This window comes from Ranitomeya imitator, chromosome 2 (assembly GCF_032444005.1).
Source record: "Ranitomeya imitator isolate aRanImi1 chromosome 2, aRanImi1.pri, whole genome shotgun sequence".
Lineage (NCBI taxonomy): Eukaryota > Metazoa > Chordata > Amphibia > Anura > Dendrobatidae > Ranitomeya > Ranitomeya imitator.
In genome coordinates, this window is record NC_091283.1 from 358,824,268 (window position 1) to 358,849,006 (window position 24,739).

General features: G+C 40.4%; 1 protein-coding gene across 1 annotated transcript; it reads left to right on the forward strand.

The window, feature by feature from the left end:
- Window positions 1–1,083: 1,083 nt before the first annotated feature.
- On the forward strand, window positions 1,084–24,739 carry LOC138663816 (zinc finger protein ZFP2-like). Its single transcript, XM_069750157.1, has 7 exons — window positions 1,084–1,145; window positions 8,575–8,724; window positions 8,853–9,032; window positions 9,107–9,230; window positions 9,314–9,408; window positions 9,600–9,693; window positions 16,855–24,739. The coding sequence occupies exons 1-7, from the start codon at window positions 1,119–1,121 to the stop codon at window positions 18,129–18,131; spliced, it is 1,947 nt and encodes a 648-aa protein (XP_069606258.1). The 5' UTR covers window positions 1,084–1,118; the 3' UTR covers window positions 18,132–24,739.

Sequence of the window (24,739 nt, forward strand, 5' to 3'; positions counted from 1 at the left end):
TCACACTAGACCTCAAGCAGCTTGGATTGTGGCCTCTCCACTCTTCCTCCAGACTCTGGGACCTGGATTTCCAAATGAAATGCAAAATTTACTTTCCTTGTGGAGTGTGTCAATGACTGCCATATGGACTTCTGCCAAGTCAGCAGTCTTCCCCATGATTGTGGAGCCTACTAAAACAAAGGGACCTTTTTAAAGGGACAGTCACCCTTTCCTTACCTGCTGGCTGCATGCTGGCTGCAATATTGGATTGAAGTTCATTCTCTGTCCTCCGTAGTACATGCCTGCACAAGGCAAAGGGTGAATCAAAAACACCCAAAACCCCGCCTCCATGGCTGAAGATTGTTCCCTCCAAATTCAGGTGACAGTGTCCCTTTAAACACTTAGGAAGCCTAATTTACTGAGATAATGACTTTTGGGTTTTCACTGGCTGTAAACCATAATCATAAACATTAACAGAAATAAACCCTTGAAATAGATCACTCTGTAATGACTCTATATAATATATGAGATTCACTTTTTGAATTAAAATTAACTTTTTGATATTCTAATTTAGTGAGAATCACTTGTAGGTATTAATGCCGCCATATAGTAAACATCCGGTGACTGGTGATAATTCCCTCAAGTGTGGGGTCTGTTTGTCTCCAAGCAGAGAAATCACACGTTACATTCCACACATAATTGTGTAGAAAAGGGGCGCAGGGAATTGTGCCTGTAGTGAGGAACAAATATTGCTGGACACGGGACTGAGGAGGAGTTTCCATGTAGTGTCTGCACTCCGGATATCAGTGTACAGCAGCTCACACTGCATTCACTGAGGCTCCGCTCCATACATCTCGTACACATGTGGCTCCGCTCTGTACACCTCGTACACACACGGCTCTGCTCCGTACACCTCGTACACACACGGCTCTGCTCGGTACACCTCGTACACACACGGCTCTGCTACACCCACCCTGTAAACCCCTCCTGACCCCACACATAAACTTCCCCTCATCCAGCACCATGACAACCAGCACAGCAGAGTCCTGCATACACTGAGGCCCCTGATCATGTGACCCCTGACTCCTCCCCTCCTGTGACCTCATCACAGGTCCTGTACGCACAGAGAGCAGCCATATATGTGGTGTGCGGCTCTGCAGGTGGAGGTAGGTGCTGGAGATTCCTATTTTGGTGCTTTTCTGTTGTTGCCACTTTATAGCATTTTGTTCTTTTCCTCTGCTACATAGTACCAACTATAAAAAGATAACATGAGACCATGAATTACTCTCATTGTATGGTGCTGCTTTCTTGGCCCAACACAGTGTAATGTTCCCCCAGCGCCACCATCCCCCACACACAGTATAATGCTCCCCCAGTACCGCCATCCCCCCACACACAGTATAATGTTCCCCCAGTACTGCTATCTCCCCACACAGTATAATGTTCCCACTGTACCGCCCTCTCCCCCACACAGTATAATGTTCCCCCAGTACTGCCATCCCCCCACACACAGTATAATGCTTCCCCAGTACCGCCATCCCCCACACACAGTATAATGTTCCCACAGGACCACCATCCCCCACACAGTATAATGTTCCCCCAGTACTGCCATCCCCCACACACAGTATAATGCTTCCCCAGTACCGCCATCCCCCACACACAATATAATGATCCCATAGTACTTCACACTAGACCTCAAGCAGCTTGAATTGTTTGTCTCTTCATTCTTCTTCTAAACTTTTGGACCTTGATTTCTAAGGTCTAGTGTGAAGTTTCTACAGTGATGGTTTGGGGAGCCAAGTCATCTGCTGGTGTAGGTCTACTGTGTTTTATCAAGACCAAAGTCAGCGCAGCCGTCTACCAGGAAATTTTAGAGCACTTCATGCTTCCCTTTGCCGACAAGCTTTTTGGAGATGGAAATTTCATTCTCCAGCAGGACTTGGCACCTGCTCACACTGGCAAAAGTACCAATACCTGGTTTAAAACTTCTGGCACCTTCCCTTCTGCTTTCAAACATGCCACAATCACGCCTATCCTTAAAAAGCCAACCCTCGACCCAACAGCTATGTCCAGCTATCGCCCAATATCGCTGCTCCCATTCGCTTCCAAACTCCTGGAGCAGCACGTCCATGCTGAACTTTCCTCCCACCTCTCCTCTAACTTGGTCTTCGACAATCTACAATCTGGTTTCCGCCCCCATCACTCAACTGAGACCGCCCTGTCCAAAATTACTAACGACCTACTTACAGCCAAAGTTCACGGGCAATACTCTGTACTCCTCCTTCAAGACCTGTCCTCTGCTTTCAATACAGTTGACCACTGCCTCCTACTACTGATCCTCTCCTCCTTTGGCATCAAAGACCTCGCCCTTTCCTGGATCTCCTCATACCTTTCTAACCGCACATTCAGCGTCTCCCACTCCCACACTACCTCCTCATCCCACCCTCTCTCTGTTGGAGTCCCCCAAGGCTCTGTTCTAAGACTCATAAAGTCCCATGGATTCCAGTACCACCTCTATGCTGACGACACTCAGATCTACCTTTCTGGTCCAGACATCACCTTTCTGCTGTCCAGAATCCCAGAGTGTCTATCAGCCATATACTCCTCCTTCTCCTCTCGCTTCCTCAAACTCAATGTGGACAAATCTGAACTCATCATCTTTTCTCCATTCCATAGATCTTCCATACCTGACTTATCTATCGCAATTAACGACATCACGCTTTCCCCCTGTACCGGAAGTCCGCTGCCTCGGAGTAACCCTTGACTCTGCCCTGTCCTTCAGACCACACATCCAAGCTCTTTCCACCTCCAGCTCAAAAATATCTCCTGAATCCGTCCTTTCCTCAACCGTCAATCTACTAAAATGCTTGTGCATGCCCTCATCATCTCCCGCCTTGACTACTGCAACATCCTTTTCTGCGGCCTTTCTGCTAACACCCTTGCACCTCTCCAGTCCATCGTTAACTCTGCTGCCCGACTAATTCATCTCTCTACTCGCTACTCCTCCGCTTCCCCCCTCTGCAAATCTCTTCACAGGCTCCGATTCCCTCAGTGTATCCTTTTCAAATTACTAATACTGACCTACAAAGCCATCCATAACCTGTCTCCTCCATATATCTCTGAACTAATCTCCCGATATCTTCCCTCACGTAATCTACGGTCCTCCCAAGTCCTCCTTCTCTCGTCTACACTTATCCACTACTCACCCAACCGCCTCCAAGACTTCTCCAGAATATCCCCCATCCTCTGGAATTCTTTGCCCCAACACATCCGACTATCAACCACATTCGGATCCTTCAGATGGAACCTGAAAACCCATCTCTTCAGGAAAGCCTACAGCCTGAGCTGACCCCGCTGCCTACTCACCACTACTGAAGCTACCGCCTCACCAACACCGGAGCTCCTACAACCCTCAATCTATTGTCTCCATCCCCACCATCCTGTAGAATGTAAGCCCGTAAGGGCAGGGTCCTCTCCCCTCTGTATCAGTCTGTAATTGTTAGTTTGCTTACTGTAAGTGATATCTGTAATTTGTATGTTACCCCTTCTCATGTACAGCACCATGAAATCAATGATGCTATATAAATAATAATAATAATAATAACAACAACAGTATCACTGTGCTTGATTGGCCAGCAAACTTGTCAGACCTTAACCCCATAGAGAATCTATGGGGTATTGCCAAGAGAAAGATGAGAGACACCAGACCCAACAATGCAGATGAGCTGAAGGCTGCTATCAAAGCAACCTGGGCTTCCATAACACCTCAGCAGTGCCACAGGCTGATCGCCTCCATGTCACGCCACATTGATGCAGTAATTGATGCAAAAGGAGCCCCGGTCAAGTATTAAGTGCATTTACTGAACATACATTTCAGTGGGCCAACATTTCGGATTTAAAAATAATTTTTCAAGCTGGTGTTATAAAGTATTCTAATTTACTGAGAGAATGACTTTTGGGTTTTCATTGGCTGTAAGCCATAATCATCAACTTTAACATAAATAAGCACTTGAAATAGATCATGCTGTTTGTAATGACTCTATATAATGAGTTTCACTTTTGGTATTGAAGAACTGAAATAAATTAACTTTTTGATTAAGAATTTTCGGAGCTCCTGGGGTACATCTCACATACTGAACTTTACAAAGAGTACACTCGATTAAACATTCTATAAAACTAGTAGTACAATTGTTGAAATCTAGTTTATTAAATATTTGTAATTTTGGTGAGATTGAAAAGCGTGTGTCGGGTCTAAATAACAACATGTTTTGCCGATAGCCTGACCACAAGCAAAAAAGCCTGACATAGATAGTTCTCTCTGTATGATTTTGTATACTGGAAACAAACTGGAAAAGGCACTTGGACAACGCATGTTGGCAATGGTAGAAGCTCTGCTGGGAACAAATCAGACATCCTGTTGAAAGATCTTGTTCTGACCCGGATCATGGTACAACATGGATAGCTATTTTTGTTTATAATATATTATTGGATTGTATTCTAAACTTTAATTAGTTTTTAAGATTCCACATTGTTCTTTTTTATTTTTATGTCTGTTTTCATCGGATAATACTTGTCTGTTCGTTATTATTTTTTTTTGCTTTCTATAAACCAATTAGCATAGCCAATAGCTTTAATTCTCTAAAGCGGGCCATACACACTAGATGGCTGTGGGTCGAAAGATCGTTCGACAACAGTATCTCATCAGACTCCTGTGAACACAGGACCGCTCATTAGGCCGAACTCATTTGTGTTTTCTATGTGAAAGCCGCTGACTGACACGTCGGCCGGCGACTTATCACTCAGAGTGCAATGTGATCGGCAGTCTACAATCGGAAACGCGAGATCAACATCTCTCCCGACCACCAGTCAGTCGCCGCCTCCATACACATTAGGCTGGCAGATGAACCCATTGATACTGGCCGGTTAGTCCGACGTAAGTCTGTGTATAGCCAGCTTCAGTCTGGTATAATTTAATTCCATTGTCATTTGTGTTAGTAACTGAGCAAGTTTTTTTGCTTACTAAGCAGAAATCTCACTCCTCCTGTAACCGGTGAACTATGTGTTACTTTGTATTGTCTGAACATGTCCCCACTTAAAGGGAATCTGTCAACCCAAAAATCATATATGAGGTTATATTATACTCACCCAGGGGCGGTCCCTCTGTGGTCCGGTCCAATGGGTGTCGCGGTCCGGCACTTCCTATCTTCATGCGATGACGTCCTCTTCTTGTCTTCCTGCCGCAGGAAAGGTCAGAGAGGCCCAGCGCCTGCGCACTGCAGTACTTTGCTCTGCCCTTAACAGAGCAGACAAAATACGGCTGCGCCAGAGCCGCGGCAGGAAGACAAGAAGAGGATATCATCGCATGAAACTGGGAGGCGCCGGACCGCGACACCCATCGGACCGGACAGCAGCGGGACCGCCCCTGGGTGAGTATAATATAACCTGTTTTTCTTACCTTTCAGGTTACATCGGGGGCTTATCTACAGCATTACATAATGCTGTAGATAAGCCCCTGATGCTGGTGGCCTTAGCTTATATACGATTTTTGGGGTGACAGGTTCCCTTTAATTGTAAATTGTTGGCGCTATATAGGTAAAATATTTTTATGTATTATGCTATACCTTATGGGGCATGTTTAGTGATATCATGCTCTGGCCTATGGGGCATGTTTAGGGATATCATGCTGTGCCCTATGGGATACATTTAGGCACATCATTCTGTGCCCTATGGGGTAAGTTTAGGGACATGATGCTGATCCCTACTGGGCATGTGTGGGGGCATCATTCTGCATAGGGGGCTCTATGGGGATATCATACTATAAAGTGGCCTGTGTGAGGACATTATAATTCATGGGGATGGACTCTGTGATGACATCATAGTGTGTGAGGGGACATTATTATTTATATAAAGAGCACCATTGATTCCATTGTGCTGTACATGAGAAGGGGGTTAGATACAAAATACAGTCATGGTAAAAATTGTTGGCACCATTCAAATTATTGCAGAAAAATAAGCATTTCTCCCAGAAAATTACTGCAATTACACGTTTTGTTATATGTATGTTTATATCCTTTTTATATATTCGAACACAAAGAGAGAAAAAAGGCAAATTGAATATAATTTCACACAAAACTCCCCAAAATAGGCCAGAAAAAATTGTTGGCACGCTCAACTTAATATTTGTAATAAATAACTACAACCAATCTCCTCCTATATCCACCAACAAGCTTCTTACACCTCTCAATTGGAGTTATGGATCAAACTTCTGCAAACTGTTCCAGGTCTATCTTATTTGAAGGATGCCTTTTCCCAACACCAATTGTAAGATCTCTCATTGCTGAGTGCTAAAGATTACGTGTGGAAAATATCGATAAATTGGCTTAGCGACTTTTGGAGAAGACAGATTACAGTGGGGCAATAAAGTATTTAGTCAGTCAGCAATAGTGCAAGTTCCACCACTTAAAAAGATGAGAGGCGTCTGTAATTTACATCATAGGTAGACCTCAACTATGGGAGACAAACTGAGAAAAAAAAAATCCAGAAAATCACATTGTCTGTTTTTTTATCATTTTTTTTGCATATTATGGTGGAAAATAAGTATTTGGTCAGAAACAAACAATCAAGATTTCTGGCTCTCACAGACCTGTAACTTCTTCTGTAAGAGTCTCCTCTTTCCTCCACTCATTACCTGTAGTAATGGCACCTGTTTAAACTTGTTATCAGTATAAAAAGACACCTGTGCACACCCTCAAACAGTCTGACTCCAAACTCCACTATGGTGAAGACCAAAGAGCTGTCAAAGGACACCAGAAACAAAATTGCAGCCCTGCACCAGGCTGGGAAGACTGAATCTGCAATAGCCAACCAGCTTGGAGTGAAGAAATCGACAGTGGGAGCAATAATTAGAAAATGGAAGACATACAAGACCACTGATAATCTCCCTCGATCTGGGGCTCCACGCAAAATCCCACCCCGTGGGGTCAGAATGATCACAAGAACGGTGAGCAAAAATCCCAGAACCACGCGGGGGGACCTAGTGAATGAACTGCAGAGAGCTGGGACCAATGTAACAAGACCTACCATAAGTAACACACTACGCCACCATGGACTCAGATCCTGCAGTGCCAGACGTGTCCCACTGATTAAGCCAGTACATGTCCGGGCCCGTCTGAAGTTTGCTAGAGAGCATTTGGATGATCCAGAGGAGTTTTGGGAGAATGTCCTATGGTCTGATGAAAGCAAACTGGAACTGTTTGGTAGAAACACAACTTGTCGTGTTTGGAGGAAAAAGAATACTGAGTTGCATCCATCAAACACCATACCTACTGTAAAGCATGGTGGTGGAAACATCATGCTTTGGGGCTGTTTCTCTGCAAAGGGGCCAGGACGACTGATCCGGTTACATGAAAGAATGAATGGGGCCATGTCTCGTGAGATTTTGAGTGCAAACCTCCTTCTATCAGCAAGGACATTGAAGATGAAACGTGGCTGTGTCTTTCAACATGACAATGATCCAAAGCACACCGCCAGGGCAACGAAGGAGTGGCTTCGTAAGAAGCATTTCAAGGTCCTGGAGTGGCCTAGCCAGTCTCCAGATCTCAACCCTATAGAAAACCTTTGGAGGGAGTTGAAAGTCCGTGTTGCCAAGCGAAAAGCCAAAAACATCACTGCTCTAGAGGAGATCTGCATGGAGGAATGGGCCAACATACCAACAACAGTGTGTGGCAACCTTGTGAAGACTTACAGAAAACGTTTGACCTCTGTCATTGCCAACAAAGGATATATTACAAAGTATTGAGATGAAATTTTGTTTCTGACCAAATACTTATTTTCCACCATAATATGCAAATAAAATGTTAAAAAAACAGACAATGTGATTTTCTGGATTTTTTTTTCTCAGTTTGTCTCCCATAGTTGAGGTCTACCTATGATGTAAATTACAGACGCCTCTCATCTTTTTAAGTGGTGGAACTTGCACTATTGCTGACTGACTAAATACTTTTTTGCCCCACTGTATATACAACTTTTAAGGTCAATGTTAGTAGTTTGAACTGGATTCATTGGAGAATTTGGAGTCAGTTGAGGCATTTGCAAAAGGGAGAAGCGGAAGAATAGCAAGGAGAAAGGTGGATTCGTCGGACAGCAGAGTAAACGACAGACTGGAGAGGAGCGGGAGTGTTATCAGGGAGGCCACAAAAGATGATATTGCAGCAGTAGACGGACTATAGTGTGAGATGGTTTTTCGGGACATCATGTTCTGTTGATGATTAAGGCACAGAGGCTGAATAACAGGAGCAGATTTAATTTACTTCATATAAACTTTGTACAAAGCAGTAAATAGTTTTTTATTAGCTGCTACAGGGAAAAACACTACATGTATTAACAGTAGCATCAAGTCAGCAGACATAATTCTGCTCAAGATTATGTGACAAAACTGATAGAAAAAATAAAATAGGAGATTTATGTTTGGCCGGTTGGATCAGACATCCAGAGCAGTCATAGTTTTTTATGTGAGCCTCTAGCAAAATTAATTGCACACCCCTGTTACACAAGATTCTTTATAATGTTACATCGACTCAACTTCTCTCCATTCAGGTCCCTACAATATTGGATTCTCTCAGTGCAGATCTTCTATTTAAGAGTACTTGCCCGACTGAGCCTTCAATGATGGATCTGGACAGGGACAAGATGGTGGAGAGGATATTACAACTCACCCTAGAGATCCTCTTCCGACTTACTGGAGAGGTAAGAGATTCTGATGACGTCACATTGTATAATTCTTATCTATGGGATTAACAGATGGATAGAACTGGAGAGGTGAGGACTCTGGAAGTGTCTGAGTGAGATTTATTAATGTGTCTCTCCATAACCAGGATTACACTGTAGTGAAGAAGACTTCTAGTGCGCGCTGTCAGGACCCTGTGTCTGAGGGATGGGGAAGACCCCTGAGCCCAATCACAGGGCCTCCACCTCTCCCCCTGATATATGAGGATATCAATGACCAGAAGATCCTAGAACTCACCCACAAGATGATTGAGCTGCTGACTGTAGAGGTGAGAATGCTGGGACATTATACAGTAACACTATGAAGGGATCTGGGGAATGACTGCGTCTTTGTATGTGTCAGGTTCCTATGAGGTGTCAGGATTTTGCTGTCTATTTCTCCATGGAGGAGTGGGAGTATTTAGAAGGACACAAAGATCTGTACAAGGAGATCATGATGGAGGTTTCCCAGCCCCTCACATCACCAGGTAATAGACAGGACAAAATACACACAGCCTATAATTATCTGTATGTGAAGAAAACATTCAGTCCCTGTATGTGTTTTCTTCAGTTCTATCCGGTAAGAGAGCAACACCAGAGAGATGTCTATGTCCTCTTCCACAGGACTGTAAACAAGAAAATCCCAATGTTCCTCAGGATCAACAGGTAAATGGAGAGGTGTCTTGAGATGTCACCTAATGTATAGACCTCTGTGAAGGTCTTGTGCTCAGTCTTGTTTTATCCACCAGTATTATCTTTTATACTTGTGTAATTAGAACAGAGGAGATGGCAGGATTAGAGCTGATCATAGATGTGACTTCTGCTTCTGTCTGTGACTTGTACAATATTTGTTTCAGGGTAAAGGTCTGACCCACATTAATACTAAAGAGACATATGTGAGGAGTGATGAGCAGTGTTATGAGGAGGAGATTCCTACATATGATCACCCAGGTGAGTCGTAACCAGAGTAACTGCAGAAAAGTAACAAATTCTTCTCAGTCACAAGTTGTGACTTCTTTATCGGTGGCGTAGTCCGGCCATATCACAATCATGTGATCACCAGTTTCCTGGTTTTCCACATTATCCTCCATGCAAAACTGTTCCACATTTCTTTGGGCATTTAAAGACCTTTTACTTCTAGAAAACTTTCATCCTGGAGGATCTACCTAACTCCTGTGATCAGAAGAGGCTGTCCCCTATCTTCCCAGATCTGTATACTATAAAGCCAAATGACAGTGTAGGTAGAATATGCTGACAAGTTAGAAAATCAATTGAAGGAAAATATTATGATGAGCCTCTAATAGAAAGTGGCCAGTAATGATACAGTTACCTTGACAGAATACTGGCATCATATAGGATGAATGTACGGTACCTTCTCTCACTTCTGTTCTGCTCAATGTGCTCATATGGTCCCTACAAGACCAGGCCCAGTTTTTCTGGCCAAACTTCGCTTTTATGATAGACAACCAAGTGTGATTTTCTGTACAATAACAACAGAGTTTCTCTTTACTCTGATTTTTCATTCTCTTTTAAAACCAACCACATTCAAAGAGGATTGCAAAAACTACACACAAAAAATCACACCTGTACCACTGTACTATTTTATAGTTCTAAGCTGTGAGTAGTTGATAGCTGTAATATACATTTATTCACACCTATTGGAGATGTATTGAGCCCTGGTTTCATAGCCTGCTGCAAAATCACAAACTCCATTATGTTTTCAATGCTAAAAATTCAGAGTACTATAATGGGGAACATGAATACCTTCTCTACTATTTTAGTCAGGACTTACGACAGCTCCAATGATAGAGAAAATACAAAATCAAAAAACACAAGAGTAGTCAGTAAACAGGCCGTGGTCAAAGCAGGAAACAAACAAGTTGGGTGCTGAGCATAGAGGACTGAACCAGAGAAGAATAAGGTTGTACTTAGCCAATTCCAGCAATATAATACAAGCTTTAGTAGGATGTGTTTCTTTCCAATTGGCTGAAGCAGAGAGCTTATTACTTCACCTGGACAGCACACACCCATACGGCCAGACTGAATGGAACTACATATCCTAGCCACCCTCTTCTTAGTGGCTGGACAGCCTGTGTAGCCCGGATCATATGTTTCCAACATCTCATTGGGAGAGCATATTTTGCTGGGTTGGTTTATGGAAGACATGTTGCTTTTCAAGAGCCTTCGAGATACTAAATATGTTTTTTCATTAAGAGATGATGGACCCTAGCAGAGGCTTGTTTTTTTAAGGGATAAGTAGACATTTTTTTGGCTTTGTATTGCAATATTTAGGAGGTCAAATGAACAAATAGTTGATTACCATGCTTTACTGGTTCATGCTATGAGGCTTTAGAAATACCCTGGTTTAGGGAAAGAGGGGAAAAAAAAAAAAAAAAGAGACAAGTGCGGCGCTTCCTCTGAGCGTAATACGTTTTTACCAACAAGTTAAAAACATTTCTTTTATTTGTAGTTATGCTCACCTTCTATCGGTAAGAAATGCACGTTGAGATTCTCAAGGAATCAATTCTTTAGGCAACTCTTCTTCGTATGTTGTATAATCCAATAAGGTGTGCAGCTCACTTTGGAGAACTATGTGTTGATCCTGCTTCAGATCCACATAGGTGGCAATTTCAAAGAGAAAAAAAAAAAAAAACTCCAAGTAAATGTGGCGCTAAGCACCTACGGATTTTGTGAATTCATCCACTTCAAGTGAAAAATGTTAAAAAATTCATTTATTTTCTCAAAATAAAATATATTTGTAAATTTTTTTAAAAAACAGTACAACGCGTTTCGGCTGCTATTTTTACAGTGCAGCCTTCATCAGGTAGTAAAAAAACAAAAAGAACAAACAATACAATAAGCACTATAAAATGATGTTACAACCTCCAAGTTCTCTTATTTATGAGGGTTCCTAGAAGGGATTAGCAGGGCGGGACCGGGGATCAGGTTCTCCTTTCCTGATGACTAACTACATGGTAGCCTCTAAAGAGACACATTTATCCTATATATATAAAAGAGCAGTTTAGTACTTCTATTCTATCCAAAATGAGCTTTTAGATACATGGTATTACACTGTTACGAACAAACACAACATTAAAAATATAGGTATATACACAATCATAAATATGATTCATTCCAATACCTCATCAATATATTTAAAAAAAAATATATAAAAAAAAAAAAAAAAAGGAATTCTCCCTTTTTTCCTTTTTTTTTCCCCTTCCCTTTTCTTTTTTTTTTTTTTTTTTTTTTCCTTCCCTCCTTTTTCCTTTCCTTCCCCTTTTTTTTTTTTTTTTTTTTCCTTCCCCCTTCCTTTTTGTGTTGTTGTATTGACACATGCGCGAACGACTGAGCTATTTATGACAAACCCTTACACATTCTCTACTACATCATTAAGTCCATTTGGATAAAGGCTTTGTAACCTATATATCCAATATGACTCCTTGCGGTTTAATAATTTGTTCCTGTTATTAGCCCCTTTTGGTATATGCTCCAGCGGTGTGACCGTAATGCAGAAGCATTTATTGTGCTTCAGCAGGAGATGACGGGACAGACTATGTTTAATCTGCCCGTTCTTTGCATTATAGCGGTGATTATTCATCCGGGCACTCAATTCCTGGGAAGTTCGTCCCACGTATTGGAGCCCGCATTTGCAAGTCACTACGTAGATGACAAAATCCGTTCTACATGTGAGTCTCTGCTTAATCTTAATTGTTTCCCCAGTAGTATTAGATTGAATACTCCTAGCTCCATGGTTAATGATCTTACAACATTTACATTTGTTTGAAGAGCATCTATATACTCCTGTGTTCATCTTCCCTCCATTCACATTGGTATTGTTTCCTATCATGTTTTTTATTTTTGGAACCTCTCTTAATTTACTCTGAGCTACAATATTTTTCACTGTCGCCCCTCTCCTAAAGGTTACTCCCGGTTCCCTTGGAAGCATTTTCCCAAGAATCACATCTTTTTTTAAAATATACCAATATTTTTTTAAAATTCTCCTTATCAATACATTCCCTTTATTATAAGTTGTTATAAAATTAAACTTCCAAAGATTTCTCTTATTCTCCTCATTGCTTGCTGGCCGTTCTTTCCCTCTAGTTTCCTCTGCATTACAATCTTTTCTCTTCCTACTTGGGAGACAATCCTCCTGTACTTTGTCCAAATTCTTTCTGTATGCTGCCTCGATTAATTTTTTTGGATACTTCTTATCACTGAACCTTTTCTTCAGTATCGCTGATTGGGTCACATAATCTTTAGTGTTTGTACAGTTTTTTCGTATCCTTAAGAACTGGCTGAATGGTACATTAGTTTTCCATTTTTTATAATGCGCACTTCTAAAGTCCACGTAGCCATTCGTATCACAGCTTTTGAAGTGCGTTTTTGTTATAATTTTCCCCGCTTCATGCCCCAATTCCAGGTCCAGGAACACGATTTTGTCCCTTCTGATGCATGACGTAAAGGAGATGCCCCAGTTATTGCTATTAAGAGAATCTATTAATTTACAGGCTTCTTCCTCAGTCCCGGCCCAGAAAATGATCAAATCATCTATATATCTACGGTATAGTAATATTTTTTCTTTGTATTCAGATGCATACAACAGCGATGAGGACTCGAAACGTCCCATAAAGAGATTTGCGAAACTTGGCGCTACCCGAGTCCCCATCGCTGTACCAAGGCGCTGTAAATAGAGTTTACCCTGGAACTCAAAGATATTGTGCGTTAATATGAATTTCAACCCTTCCAACAAAAATGTTTTTTGTTCCTCCTGCAGTCCTGATACTGATGATAAATAATGATCTACTGATCTGATGCCAAGTGTGTGATCAATGTTGGAGTACAATGAATTTACATCCAGTGTGATAAAGCTGTAATTCTCCTGCCATTCTATATTCCTACATTCCTCAATCAGTTGTGCAGAGTCTTTCAAATATGAAGGAAGGGTAGTTACAATTTCTTGAAGAAATAAATCAATGTAATGCGATAATGAACTTGTTAAGGAATCAATACCAGATATAATCGGGCGACCAGGTGGATTAGTGGAATTTTTATGCATCTTTGGAAGATGATAAAAATGTGCTATTGTTGGTGTATTGTTGGTCAAAAATTTATTTTCTTTTTTATTTATTATATTCTCTTTATGGGCTTTGTTTATAAAACCATGATATTCCTTATTAAAATTGGCTGAAGGATCATTTTTTAAAATTTCATAATATTTAGTATCAGATAGAATGTTATAGGCTTCTTTCAAGTAATCAGGCCTATTCTGAATCACTACCCCTCCCCCCTTATCTGCCTGTCTTATCACAATCTCTGTGTTGTTTTTCAAGGAATTCAATGCATTTTTTTTCTTGCTGTGTAATATTCTCTTTGTAAACATAATGTTTTTTTTTAAAAATTTTTGTTTTTATCCTTTTATTCTTACCAACAACTTTCTGTTCCTCATTAGAACTAAGACTATTTTTATTCAGATTCCTGAATTCTTCTGAAACAAGATGAAAAAATGTCTCTAGACAATGCCCCCTATGGTGAGTCGGATAAAACGAAGAGACAGGCACTACTTCTTTATGTAGGTAGTTGCTAGCACTTGTGGTCTCTGTTTCCAAAATATCTATATCTTTGTCAACTAATTTTGTATCTGTTTGTACTGTGGCATTTCTTTCTTTAATTGTGAAATGCCTCAATAGGGTTAATTTTCTTGTGAATCTATTTAAGTCCAAAAATAACTCAAAATCATTAGTGTTTTGTGATGGACAAAAATTTAACCCTTTCATTAGGATGCCCATTTCAGTGGATGATAACAAGTGATCAGAGAGATTAAAAATTTTTACTGTTGGAATACTTTTTATTTCCTCATTAATCCCTGTACTTATTTTATTCTGATCTACCGATACTGTAGATTTATCACACTTATTCCTAATTTCTGATATTTTTACTTCATATGGGACGTTTCGAGTCCTCATCGCTGTTGTATGCATCTGAATACAAAGAAAAAATATTACTATACCGTAGATATATAGATGATTTGATCATTTTCTGGGCCGGGACTGAGGAAGAAGCCTGTAAATTAATAGATTCTCTTAATAGCAATAACTGGGGCATCTCCTTTACGTCATGCATCAGAAGGGACAAAATCGTGTTCCTGGACCTGGAATTGGGGCATGAAGCGGGGAAAATTATAACAAAAACGCACTTCAAAAGCTGTGATACGAATGGCTACGTGGACTTTAGAAGTGCGCATTATAAAAAATGGAAAACTAATGTACCATTCAGCCAGTTCTTAAGGATACGAAAAAACTGTACAAACACTAAAGATTATGTGACCCAATCAGCGATACTGAAGAAAAGGTTCAGTGATAAGAAGTATCCAAAAAAATTAATCGAGGCAGCATACAGAAAGAATTTGGACAAAGTACAGGAGGATTGTCTCCCAAGTAGGAAGAGAAAAGATTGTAATGCAGAGGAAACTAGAGGGAAAGAACGGCCAGCAAGCAATGAGGAGAATAAGAGAAATCTTTGGAAGTTTAATTTTATAACAACTTATAATAAAGGGAATGTATTGATAAGGAGAATTTTAAAAAAATATTGGTATATTTTAAAAAAAGATGTGATTCTTGGGAAAATGCTTCCAAGGGAACCGGGAGTAACCTTTAGGAGAGGGGCGACAGTGAAAAATATTGTAGCTCAGAGTAAATTAAGAGAGGTTCCAAAAATAAAAAACATGATAGGAAACAATACCAATGTGAATGGAGGGAAGATGAACACAGGAGTATATAGATGCTCTTCAAACAAATGTAAATGTTGTAAGATCATTAACCATGGAGCTCGGAGTATTCAATCTAATACTACTGGGGAAACAATTAAGATTAAGCAGAGACTCACATGTAGAACGGATTTTGTCATCTACGTAGTGACTTGCAAATGCGGGCTCCAATACGTGGGACGAACTTCCCAGGAATTGAGTGCCCGGATGAATAATCACCGCTATAATGCAAAGAACGGGCAGATTAAACATAGTCTGTCCCGTCATCTCCTGCTGAAGCACAATAAATGCTTCTGCATTACGGTCACACCGCTGGAGCATATACCAAAAGGGGCTAATAACAGGAACAAATTATTAAACCGCAAGGAGTCATATTGGATATATAGGTTACAAAGCCTTTATCCAAATGGACTTAATGATGTAGTAGAGAATGTGTAAGGGTTTGTCATAAATAGCTCAGTCGTTCGCGCATGTGTCAATACAACAACACAAAAAGGAAGGGGGAAGGAAAAAAAAAAAAAAAAAAAAAAAAGGGGAAGGAAAGGAAAAAGGAGGGAAGGAAAAAGAAAAAAAAAAAAAAAAAGAAAAGGGAAGGGGAAAAAAAAGAAAAAAGGGAGAATTCCCTTTTTTTTTTTTTTTTATATATTTTTTTTTAAACATATTGATGAGGTATTGGAATGAATCATATTTATGATTGTGTATATACCTATATTTTTAATGTTGTGTTTGTTCGTAACAGTGTAATACCATGTATCTAAAAGCTCATTTTGGATAGAATAGAAGTACTAAACTGCTCTTTTATATATATAGGATAAATGTGTCTCTTTAGAGGCTACCATGTAGTTAGTCATCAGGAAAGGAGAACCTGATCCCCGGTCCCGCCCTGCTAATCCCTTCTAGGAACCCTCATAAATAAGAGAACTTGGAGGTTGTAACATCATTTTATAGTGCTTATTGTATTGTTTGTTCTTTTTGTTTTTTTACTACCTGATGAAGGCTGCACTGTAAAAATAGCAGCCGAAACGCGTTGTACTGTTTTTTAAAAAAATTTACAAATATATTTTATTTTGAGAAAATAAATGAATTTTTTAACATTTTTCACTTGAAGTGGATGAATTCAAAAAATCCATAGGTGCTTAGCGCCACATTTACTTGGAGTTTTTTTTTTTTTTTTTCTCTTTGAAATCATGCTATGAGGCGTTCTATAAGACTGTGAACTGTCCTTTTGTGAATAATTGAATTTTACTACGTAACTTGCCATTTCAATGGAAATTTTAGGTAGAAAGGTTCAAAAATATAGATATCAGGGATATTTTATTAAAAATAATTGGTTTTATTCTTGGCAGATTATTTTACCAGGAGATCAGAGGGACAACTGACATCTTCAATTTTTAAATCAGATGACCTTGAGATTACCCAGGACACAATTGAAGTGAATGCCATTACTCCACATATACCATCATCCCTTTACAGTAAAGATCGATTATCTGATCATATGAAAGATGTCTTATCTTCTCATTCATTACAGACTACTAATAAAAATAAAAGTCACAAAAGAGGCATTAATGAACAAACTCCTCTTAAAGCAAAGAAGACCTCTTCATATTCAGAATATGAAAATATTTTTCCCCTCAAAATGTCTTTTGTTAAACATAAAAAAATTCACACACAGGAGAATGGATTTTCTTGTTCCAACTGTGGGAGATATTTTAGCCGGAAAGCAGATCTTATTAGGCATGAGAGAATTCATACTGGAGAAAAGCCGTATTCATGTTCTGAATGTGGAAAATGTTTTATTCTGAAATTTCATCTTGTTAGTCACCAGAGAACTCACACAGGGGAGAGGCCTTTTTCCTGTTCAGAATGTGGGAGAAGTTTTACACAGAAATCAAATCTTATCGCACATCAGACGACTCACACAGGGGAGAAACTATATTTATGTTCGGAATGTGGGAAATATTTTAATCGAAAATCAACTCTTGTTAAGCACCAGAAAATTCACACAGGGGAGAAATCTTTTTCCTGTTCAGAATGTGGGAAATATTTTATCCGGAAAGCAAATCTTGTCAAACATTTAATACTTCACACAGGGGAGGAGCCTCTTTCCTGTTCAGAATGTGGGAAGTATTTTATCCGGAAATCGCATCTTACTATACACCAAAGAAGTCATACAGGGGAGAAGCCTTTTTTTCCCTGTTCAGAATGTGGGAGAAGTTTTACACAGAAATCAAATCTTATATCACATCAGAGATATCACACAGGGGAGAAACAATATTCATGTTCAGAATGTGGGAAATATTTTAACCAGAAATCGCATCTTGTTAAGCACCAGAGAATTCACACAGGGGAGAAGCCTTTTTTCTGTTCAGAATGTGGGAAATATTTTATCCGAAAATCTCATCTTGTTAAACACCAGAGAATCCACACAGGTGAGAAACCTTTTTCATGTTCAGAATGTGGGAAAAAATTTAACCAGAAATCGATTCTTGTTAAGCACCAGAGACTTCACACAGGCGAAAAGCCTTTTTCATGTTCAGAATGCGGGAAACGTTTTATCCAAAAATGGCACCTTATTAGACATCAAAAAGCTCACCATCTGATTACTGGATCTGAAGGACTTTAAAACCTGGCGCAGGGCTGGGATTAAGTTATCCTTTTTCATCATGGAAGAAAGATCTACGTTCCTTTAACAGAAGATGGTAGAAGGTATCTAGATGACTGCCCCGATGATGTAGGGGATAAAAATTTGACCTTACCTTCACCTCAACATGTCTAAAAACATTTTTCAGAGTTTGTCAGTTCACAATCCACTCGTGTTAGTTCCATCATTGTCTTTCCCGGGGTGATCACCTATAGCACCTTTTTTTGCTTTGAACATAAAGTGTCTATTGTGAGTTATGTTCTCACAAATTCATTGGAGTCCAAAACAACTCAAACATTTTTACATCCACTGTGAGGCAAAATCCTCCTTGTTTCCCGACTGAGGAGGGGTTTATCGTTGTGGGTGCCCCAAGTATTTATGCTGTGCATTGCTTATACATAAGTGCGAGAGCTTTCACTCTAGGTCCAGTGGGCTGTCAGCCACTTTTTAAATTGCAACACATCTTTTATTGCTTATTTGTTAAAGTGCAACTGTATGCTTCAATATGTTTGCTGCAACATTCAGTAATGAACAAGCACAGGTAAACCATTAGGCACTGAGTACTAAACCATTGCCTAAACATTTTCTTATTGACCATCAGAAAAATCCAGACTGTTTACGCATAATAATATTGGAATATACAGTCATGGCCAAATGTGTTTGCACCCTTGAAATTGTTCCAGAAAATGAAGTATTTCTCTGAGAAAATTATTTAAATGACACCTGTTTTTTATACACATGTTTATTTCTTTTGTGCATATTGGAGCAACACAAAAGAAAAAGGAAAATTGGCCATAATTTCACTCAAAACCCCAAAATGGTCCAGACAAAAATACTGGCACTTTTCCAAAATTGTGAGTTAACAACTTTGTTTCAAGCATGTGGTGCACAAATCACACCTGAAATCAGATAAGAAGGGGAGAAGTTGACTCAGTCTTTGCATTGTGCATATAGTGTCTGTGTGTGCCACACTAAGCATGGTGAACAGAAAGAGAAGAAGAGAACTATCTGAGGACTCGAGAACCAAAATTGTTGAACAATATTAATAATCTCAAGGTTACAAGTCCGTCTCCAGAGATCTTGATGTTTCTTCGTCCATGGCAAGCAACATAATCAAGAAGCTTACAACCCATGAAGCTGTAGCTAACCTTCCAGGACATAGACAGCAGAGAAAAATTGATGAAAGGTTGCAATCGTGAATAAGCAGCCGCATTCAAGTTGCAAAGAAGTTCAAGCTATCCTGCAGGCTTCGGGTGTGTTAGTTTCAGCTTGATCTATCTGTCGACATTTCAATTAAATAAAACACTATGGCAGGCAACTCTGGAGGACCCCACTGCTGATACAGACTTATACAAATTTAGACTGCAGTTTGCCAAAATGTACGTGCGTAAGCATCTTGTGGACAGATGAGACCAAGACAGAATTTTGATGAAGCACATCATTCTACTGTTTTCCAGAAAACGTAAGGAGGCAAACAAAGAAAAAACACAGCACCTACAGTCAAATATCGTGGAAGAACAAAGATGATTTGGGGTTGTTCTGCCTCTGGCACTAGGTGCCTTGACTGTGTGCAAGTCATCATGAAATCTGAAGATTACCAAAGGATTTTCTGTTGCAATGTAGTGCCCATTGCCAGAAATCTGGGTTTGCATGTTATTTTTTCATGGGTCTTCAAGCAGGTCAATGACCCCAAGCATACTTCAAGAAGCCTTCAGAAAAGGATGGAAACAAAGTGCTGGTGTGTTCTAAAGTGACCAACATTGAGTCTTGATATCATTCCCTTTGAACATCTTTGGGTAGATCTTAAAATTGCTGAGAAGGTACCCTTCAAGTATGATAGACCTGGAGCAGTTAGCAAAAGAAGAGTGGTCCAAAATTCCATTTGAGAGATGCAAGAAGCTTGTTGATGGTTATAGAAAGTGCTTGATTGCAGTTATTTTCAAGTGTGCAATCAAATATTAAGTTGAGGGTGCCAACAATTTTGTCCGGATCATTTTTGTTTTTTTTTGTGTAAAATTATATCCAATTTGCCTTTTTCTCCTCTTTTTGTGTTGTTCCAATGCACACAAGGTAAATTAAACATGTATATAACAACACATGTGTAATTGCAATAATTATCGGGGTGAAATACTTCCTTTTCTGGAACAATTTCAAGCATGCCAACACTTTGGCCATGACTGTATATCTGAAAAGTTTTGTGATCAATTGCAGAGGCTAATCAATAGGGAGTCCTTTTGAATTTTAAAATTGGCTACACTCATGAATAATGAAAATATTGAATATACTCGTTGATGTAAAATTGTGTTAATGCATACTTCTATATCGAGACAGGGAATAATCATTTAGGGCAGGGCCATCACACTCAGCCTGATAAATGGCTCAAACATAGAAAAAAATTGGATATGAACGGCCGCGTTCTTTGCAGTGATGTTTTCAGCAATACCATTATTTGATCATTTTTTTAGCAGTTTTTTTCTTTCTAGTGGTGTTTATCATATGGGTTATGGTACAGGTCTCCTTTTTGCTTACATTTTTACATAAAATGCCATTTTTAGTGGCCAAATATTATTCCATTGTCATTTCATTCTTTATTGTAATTTTTCTTTTTTTTTTTTTTACCCGTAATCAGCCCCTTACAGTAATATTGTTTTACAATTATCCCCATATAGTAATTCTGGCCCCCAGACTGTAATAAGGTCTCCTATCCTGTAATAATATCCCCAAACCTGTAATGTCTGCCATCCTCTAAAATATACTCGATCTTATAATCATGTCCCCTTTTCTGTAATCTTGTCTCCAAGAATGTAATGTTCCCTGTTCAGTAATAATGTCCCCAAATCCTGTAATAATATCCCCAAGCTTGTAATAATATCCATCATTCTGTAATAGTGTCTCTTGTCCTGTACTAATGTCCCCTAGCTTGTAATAATGTACCTCAGCCTGTTATAATGGGTATACATAGTAAAAAACAAGTACAATAATCATAAAAAATACAAGTCACCGACTGGTACTGGAGGAGAGAGGACTTTGCCCGCAAGGGCTCACAGTCTTCAAGGGATGGGTGAAGATACAGTAGGCGAGAGTAGAGGTGGTCGTGCAGTGGTAAATGGAACGATGGTTACTGCACGTTGAAGGGTTGTCGGAAGAGGTAGGTCTTCAGGTTCCTTTTTAAGGTTTCCATATTATATGATAGCCTGATATATGTTGGGGTACAGAATTTCAGAGTAGAGGGGATGCATGGGAGAAATCTTGTATGCAAGATATATTCTTGTGGGAAGAGGAGATAAGAATGGAGTAGAGAGATGGAGAACTTGTGAGGATCGGAGGTTGCTTGTAAGCAAGTGCTGGTAGACTATTTCACTGTATGGCTTTGTTTGTCATGGTTAGGATTTTGAACTGGAGTCTGAGCAATGTGGAGCCAGTGAAGGGATTGGCAGAGAGGAGAGGCCAGGGAATAGCAGAGGTACAGTTGGTTTAGTCGGGCAGCAGTTTAGGATAGATTGTAGGGTTGCAAGAGTGTTAGAAATGAGGCCACAGAGCAGGAGGTTGCAATAGTCAAGGCGGGAGATGAGGGCACTAGTGTTTTTGCAGAGTGTTGGTTAAGGAATGTACGTATCTGGAAAATATTATTGAGTTGCAGTTGGCAGTAGGTGGGAATTGCTTGGATGTATAGTTTGAAGGAGAGAGCAGAGTTAAGGAAAGGTTTCCCGTTTCAGCAAGCTTGCGGGACTGGGGAGAGTGAGCAGCCATTGACTTTGGTGGATAAGATCTGTTGGAGGGATTGAGTAAGATCGAGAAAACATGATGGATTCTGTTTTGTCCATGTTAAGTTTTAGAAATTGAGCAAAGAAGAAGGATAAAATAGCTGACAGACATTGTGGGATTCTGGTTAATAAGAAGGTGATATTCAGTTCAGTCCAGAGAGGTGGATTTGTGTGGCATCAGCATAGAGATTATACTGAAAGCCATGGGACTCTATGAGCTTTCCCAAGCTTAAGGTGTGGGTGGAGAAGAGCAGGGGTCCTAGAACTGATCATTGGGGGACACCGACACATAAGGGGTGAGATGAGGAGGTGGTGTGTGAGTGGGAGACGTTGAATATCTGGTCTGTTAGGTATGAAGAGATCCACAATAGGGCCAAGTCTGTAATGCCAAGAGATGAGAGAATCTGTATTAAGAGGGAATGGTCCAGGAGGAGTAGGACAGAGTAGTGTTGCTTGGATTTGGTGGTTAGGAGGCCAGACTGTAACCAGTCAAAGAGGAAGCAGGAGAAGAGGTGGCAGGACAGTTCATGATGGACATGTTGTTCCAGTAGTTTTAGGCATAGGGTAGAAGTGGTATGGGGAAATAGCTAGACATAGAGGATGGGTCAAGAGAGGGTGTAATAGGATTGGAGAAACCACTGTGCCGTGATCGAAGGAGAGCCTGGAAGTGCGTGACTAGGTGAGCATCTGACTCTTCACTAGAGCCCGTGATGGTGGGTTTAGGCTTGGCTCCCGATGGTCATCAGATGCTACTCCAGGACAGATCACGGACACACGGCAGCTGACCCCCAAGGGACAGGTAGCTGGAATGGCTCTGTAGGAGAGTACAGCTAATATATGCAGACACTGCCGGAACCACAGATGCAGACAGGTATAGCTAGGTATACAGATAAGCACTTTCAGGTGCAAGCTAATCCAGCTCGTATACAGATAGGTGCAGGCTGGTAATCAGATAAGAACTGGCAGGTGCAAGCTGGTGCGGCTGCTATACAGATAGGCACTGGCAGGTGCAGGCTGGCTTGGCCAGTATATAGATAAGCACTGGCAGGTAGGGGCTGGTGTACAGATAAGCATTGACACGTGTGGCCTGGTTCAGCTGAAATACAAAGAGACAAGGCAAGTACAGGCAGACAGGTACCGGATATGAAGACTGACTGGTGGGTACTGGGGACCTGACAACAAGCAAGCATGCAAGGGACTAGCTTTACACATTGCTCAGGCACCTCCATTCAAGAAAGAAGAAGGAGGGAATGTGTGCATGCCCTAAGAATAGTGCCCGCGGATCTGCACACCATGTGCAGACCCCAGGCAACAGACATAGCACGAGAGAAAGTGCAAGACCACAGCCGCAGTGGTGAGTGAGCAGGCGTCCCTGCCGGGGAATGGGAGAAACGTGGAAGGACGCCAGTGCTACAGTACCCTCCACCATTTACAACTCTTTTCTTTAAGCCCGCAAGAAATCTCTCTAGGAGCAGAGGAGCATGAATGTTCTCCCTGAGTTCCCACGACCTCTCCTCAGGACTGAACCAATTCCAATCCACAAGAAAAAAAGTTTTGTCTTACTATCCTGGCGAACAGAATATTCTCTACCTTGAAAACGTCTTCAGAGCTGACTGGAACAGATCTGGTCCCTTTACCTTGGAAGACTAGGGACTGAAGACTACTGGCTTTAGGAGGGACACTTGAAATCAATCCTTAAAGAGGCCTGGAGTTTGAGCTTGTAGGCTGTAGGATTTATCTGTTGGAGAACCTCGAACAGCAAAACTACCAAAAGTGTGAGATGAGTCACACCTATACAATGCATTCAGGGATATCAGTAGAGTATAGAACGGAGAGTTTCCCAATAAAATAAAACGTAACTTTTAATCACTAAAATAAAATGGACAAACTAACATGACACAAATAAGACTTGTGAGTAAAGTGCTCTTGCAAACCAGTGCTCAAGATAAAAATTGGTTTGATCTCACCAATAGTAACGGGCAAACGTTCACAGCAGGTTCCTCCTGTTGCCTTCTCTAGATAGGAGGGGAGGGGGTACAGGGCTTTACTAAACTCCCTGTCATGCCGCTTGTATTGCTCCTGTCCCAAAAAGGACAGGCCCCAAGTATACCCTGCTAGGGACAACTACCATCCACTACATATAAAATATAGGTCTCCCAGGTCTCAGCAGTGTCTAATCATTGTAAAACATGCTGGTAACCCTAATACCCTCAGGGTCACTATTGAAAAAGTCTTTAAACCACCCAGGGGGGGGGGAGACGTCAGAGAAAAAGTGTTAAACCGTGAATCATTTTGGATTTTTAGATTACAGTCAAGAGTGCCGCTAGGTTTACATAAACGGCTGAATCTTATATTGCAGCTTGATTAATTAATTTTTCTAAGGATATAGACTCTGCAAGTATGAATCTCATGTGATTTTTTTTTGTTAGCCCTAATTAATTCCAGTATTCCAAGCAGGTTTTTTTATTGACTAAATTATCACCATTCTTACGTCCGTAGGTTTTATTATTGCGGTTTTTGCTACTTACCGTTTCACTATTACAAAAGTTTTTGTGTCAATGTTATAATCTTAACTCATGTGGTTTCATTATGGTTAACTGGTTAACTGTTTGGAGAGTCTCTGATTGCTCCACTGATGTTTTTAATTAATGCACCTATTTTTTGTATGTCCTTTTGTATTTAATACCAGCGATGTGGGTCTGTCTTCATACCATGAATAAGTCAAAAGCGTTGGTTTGGACCACCAGGGACCCCATTTCCATGTTGCATATAGCCTAATTATGGTTTTAAATATGTCTCCAATAAAATTGATGTTTTAATTCTATG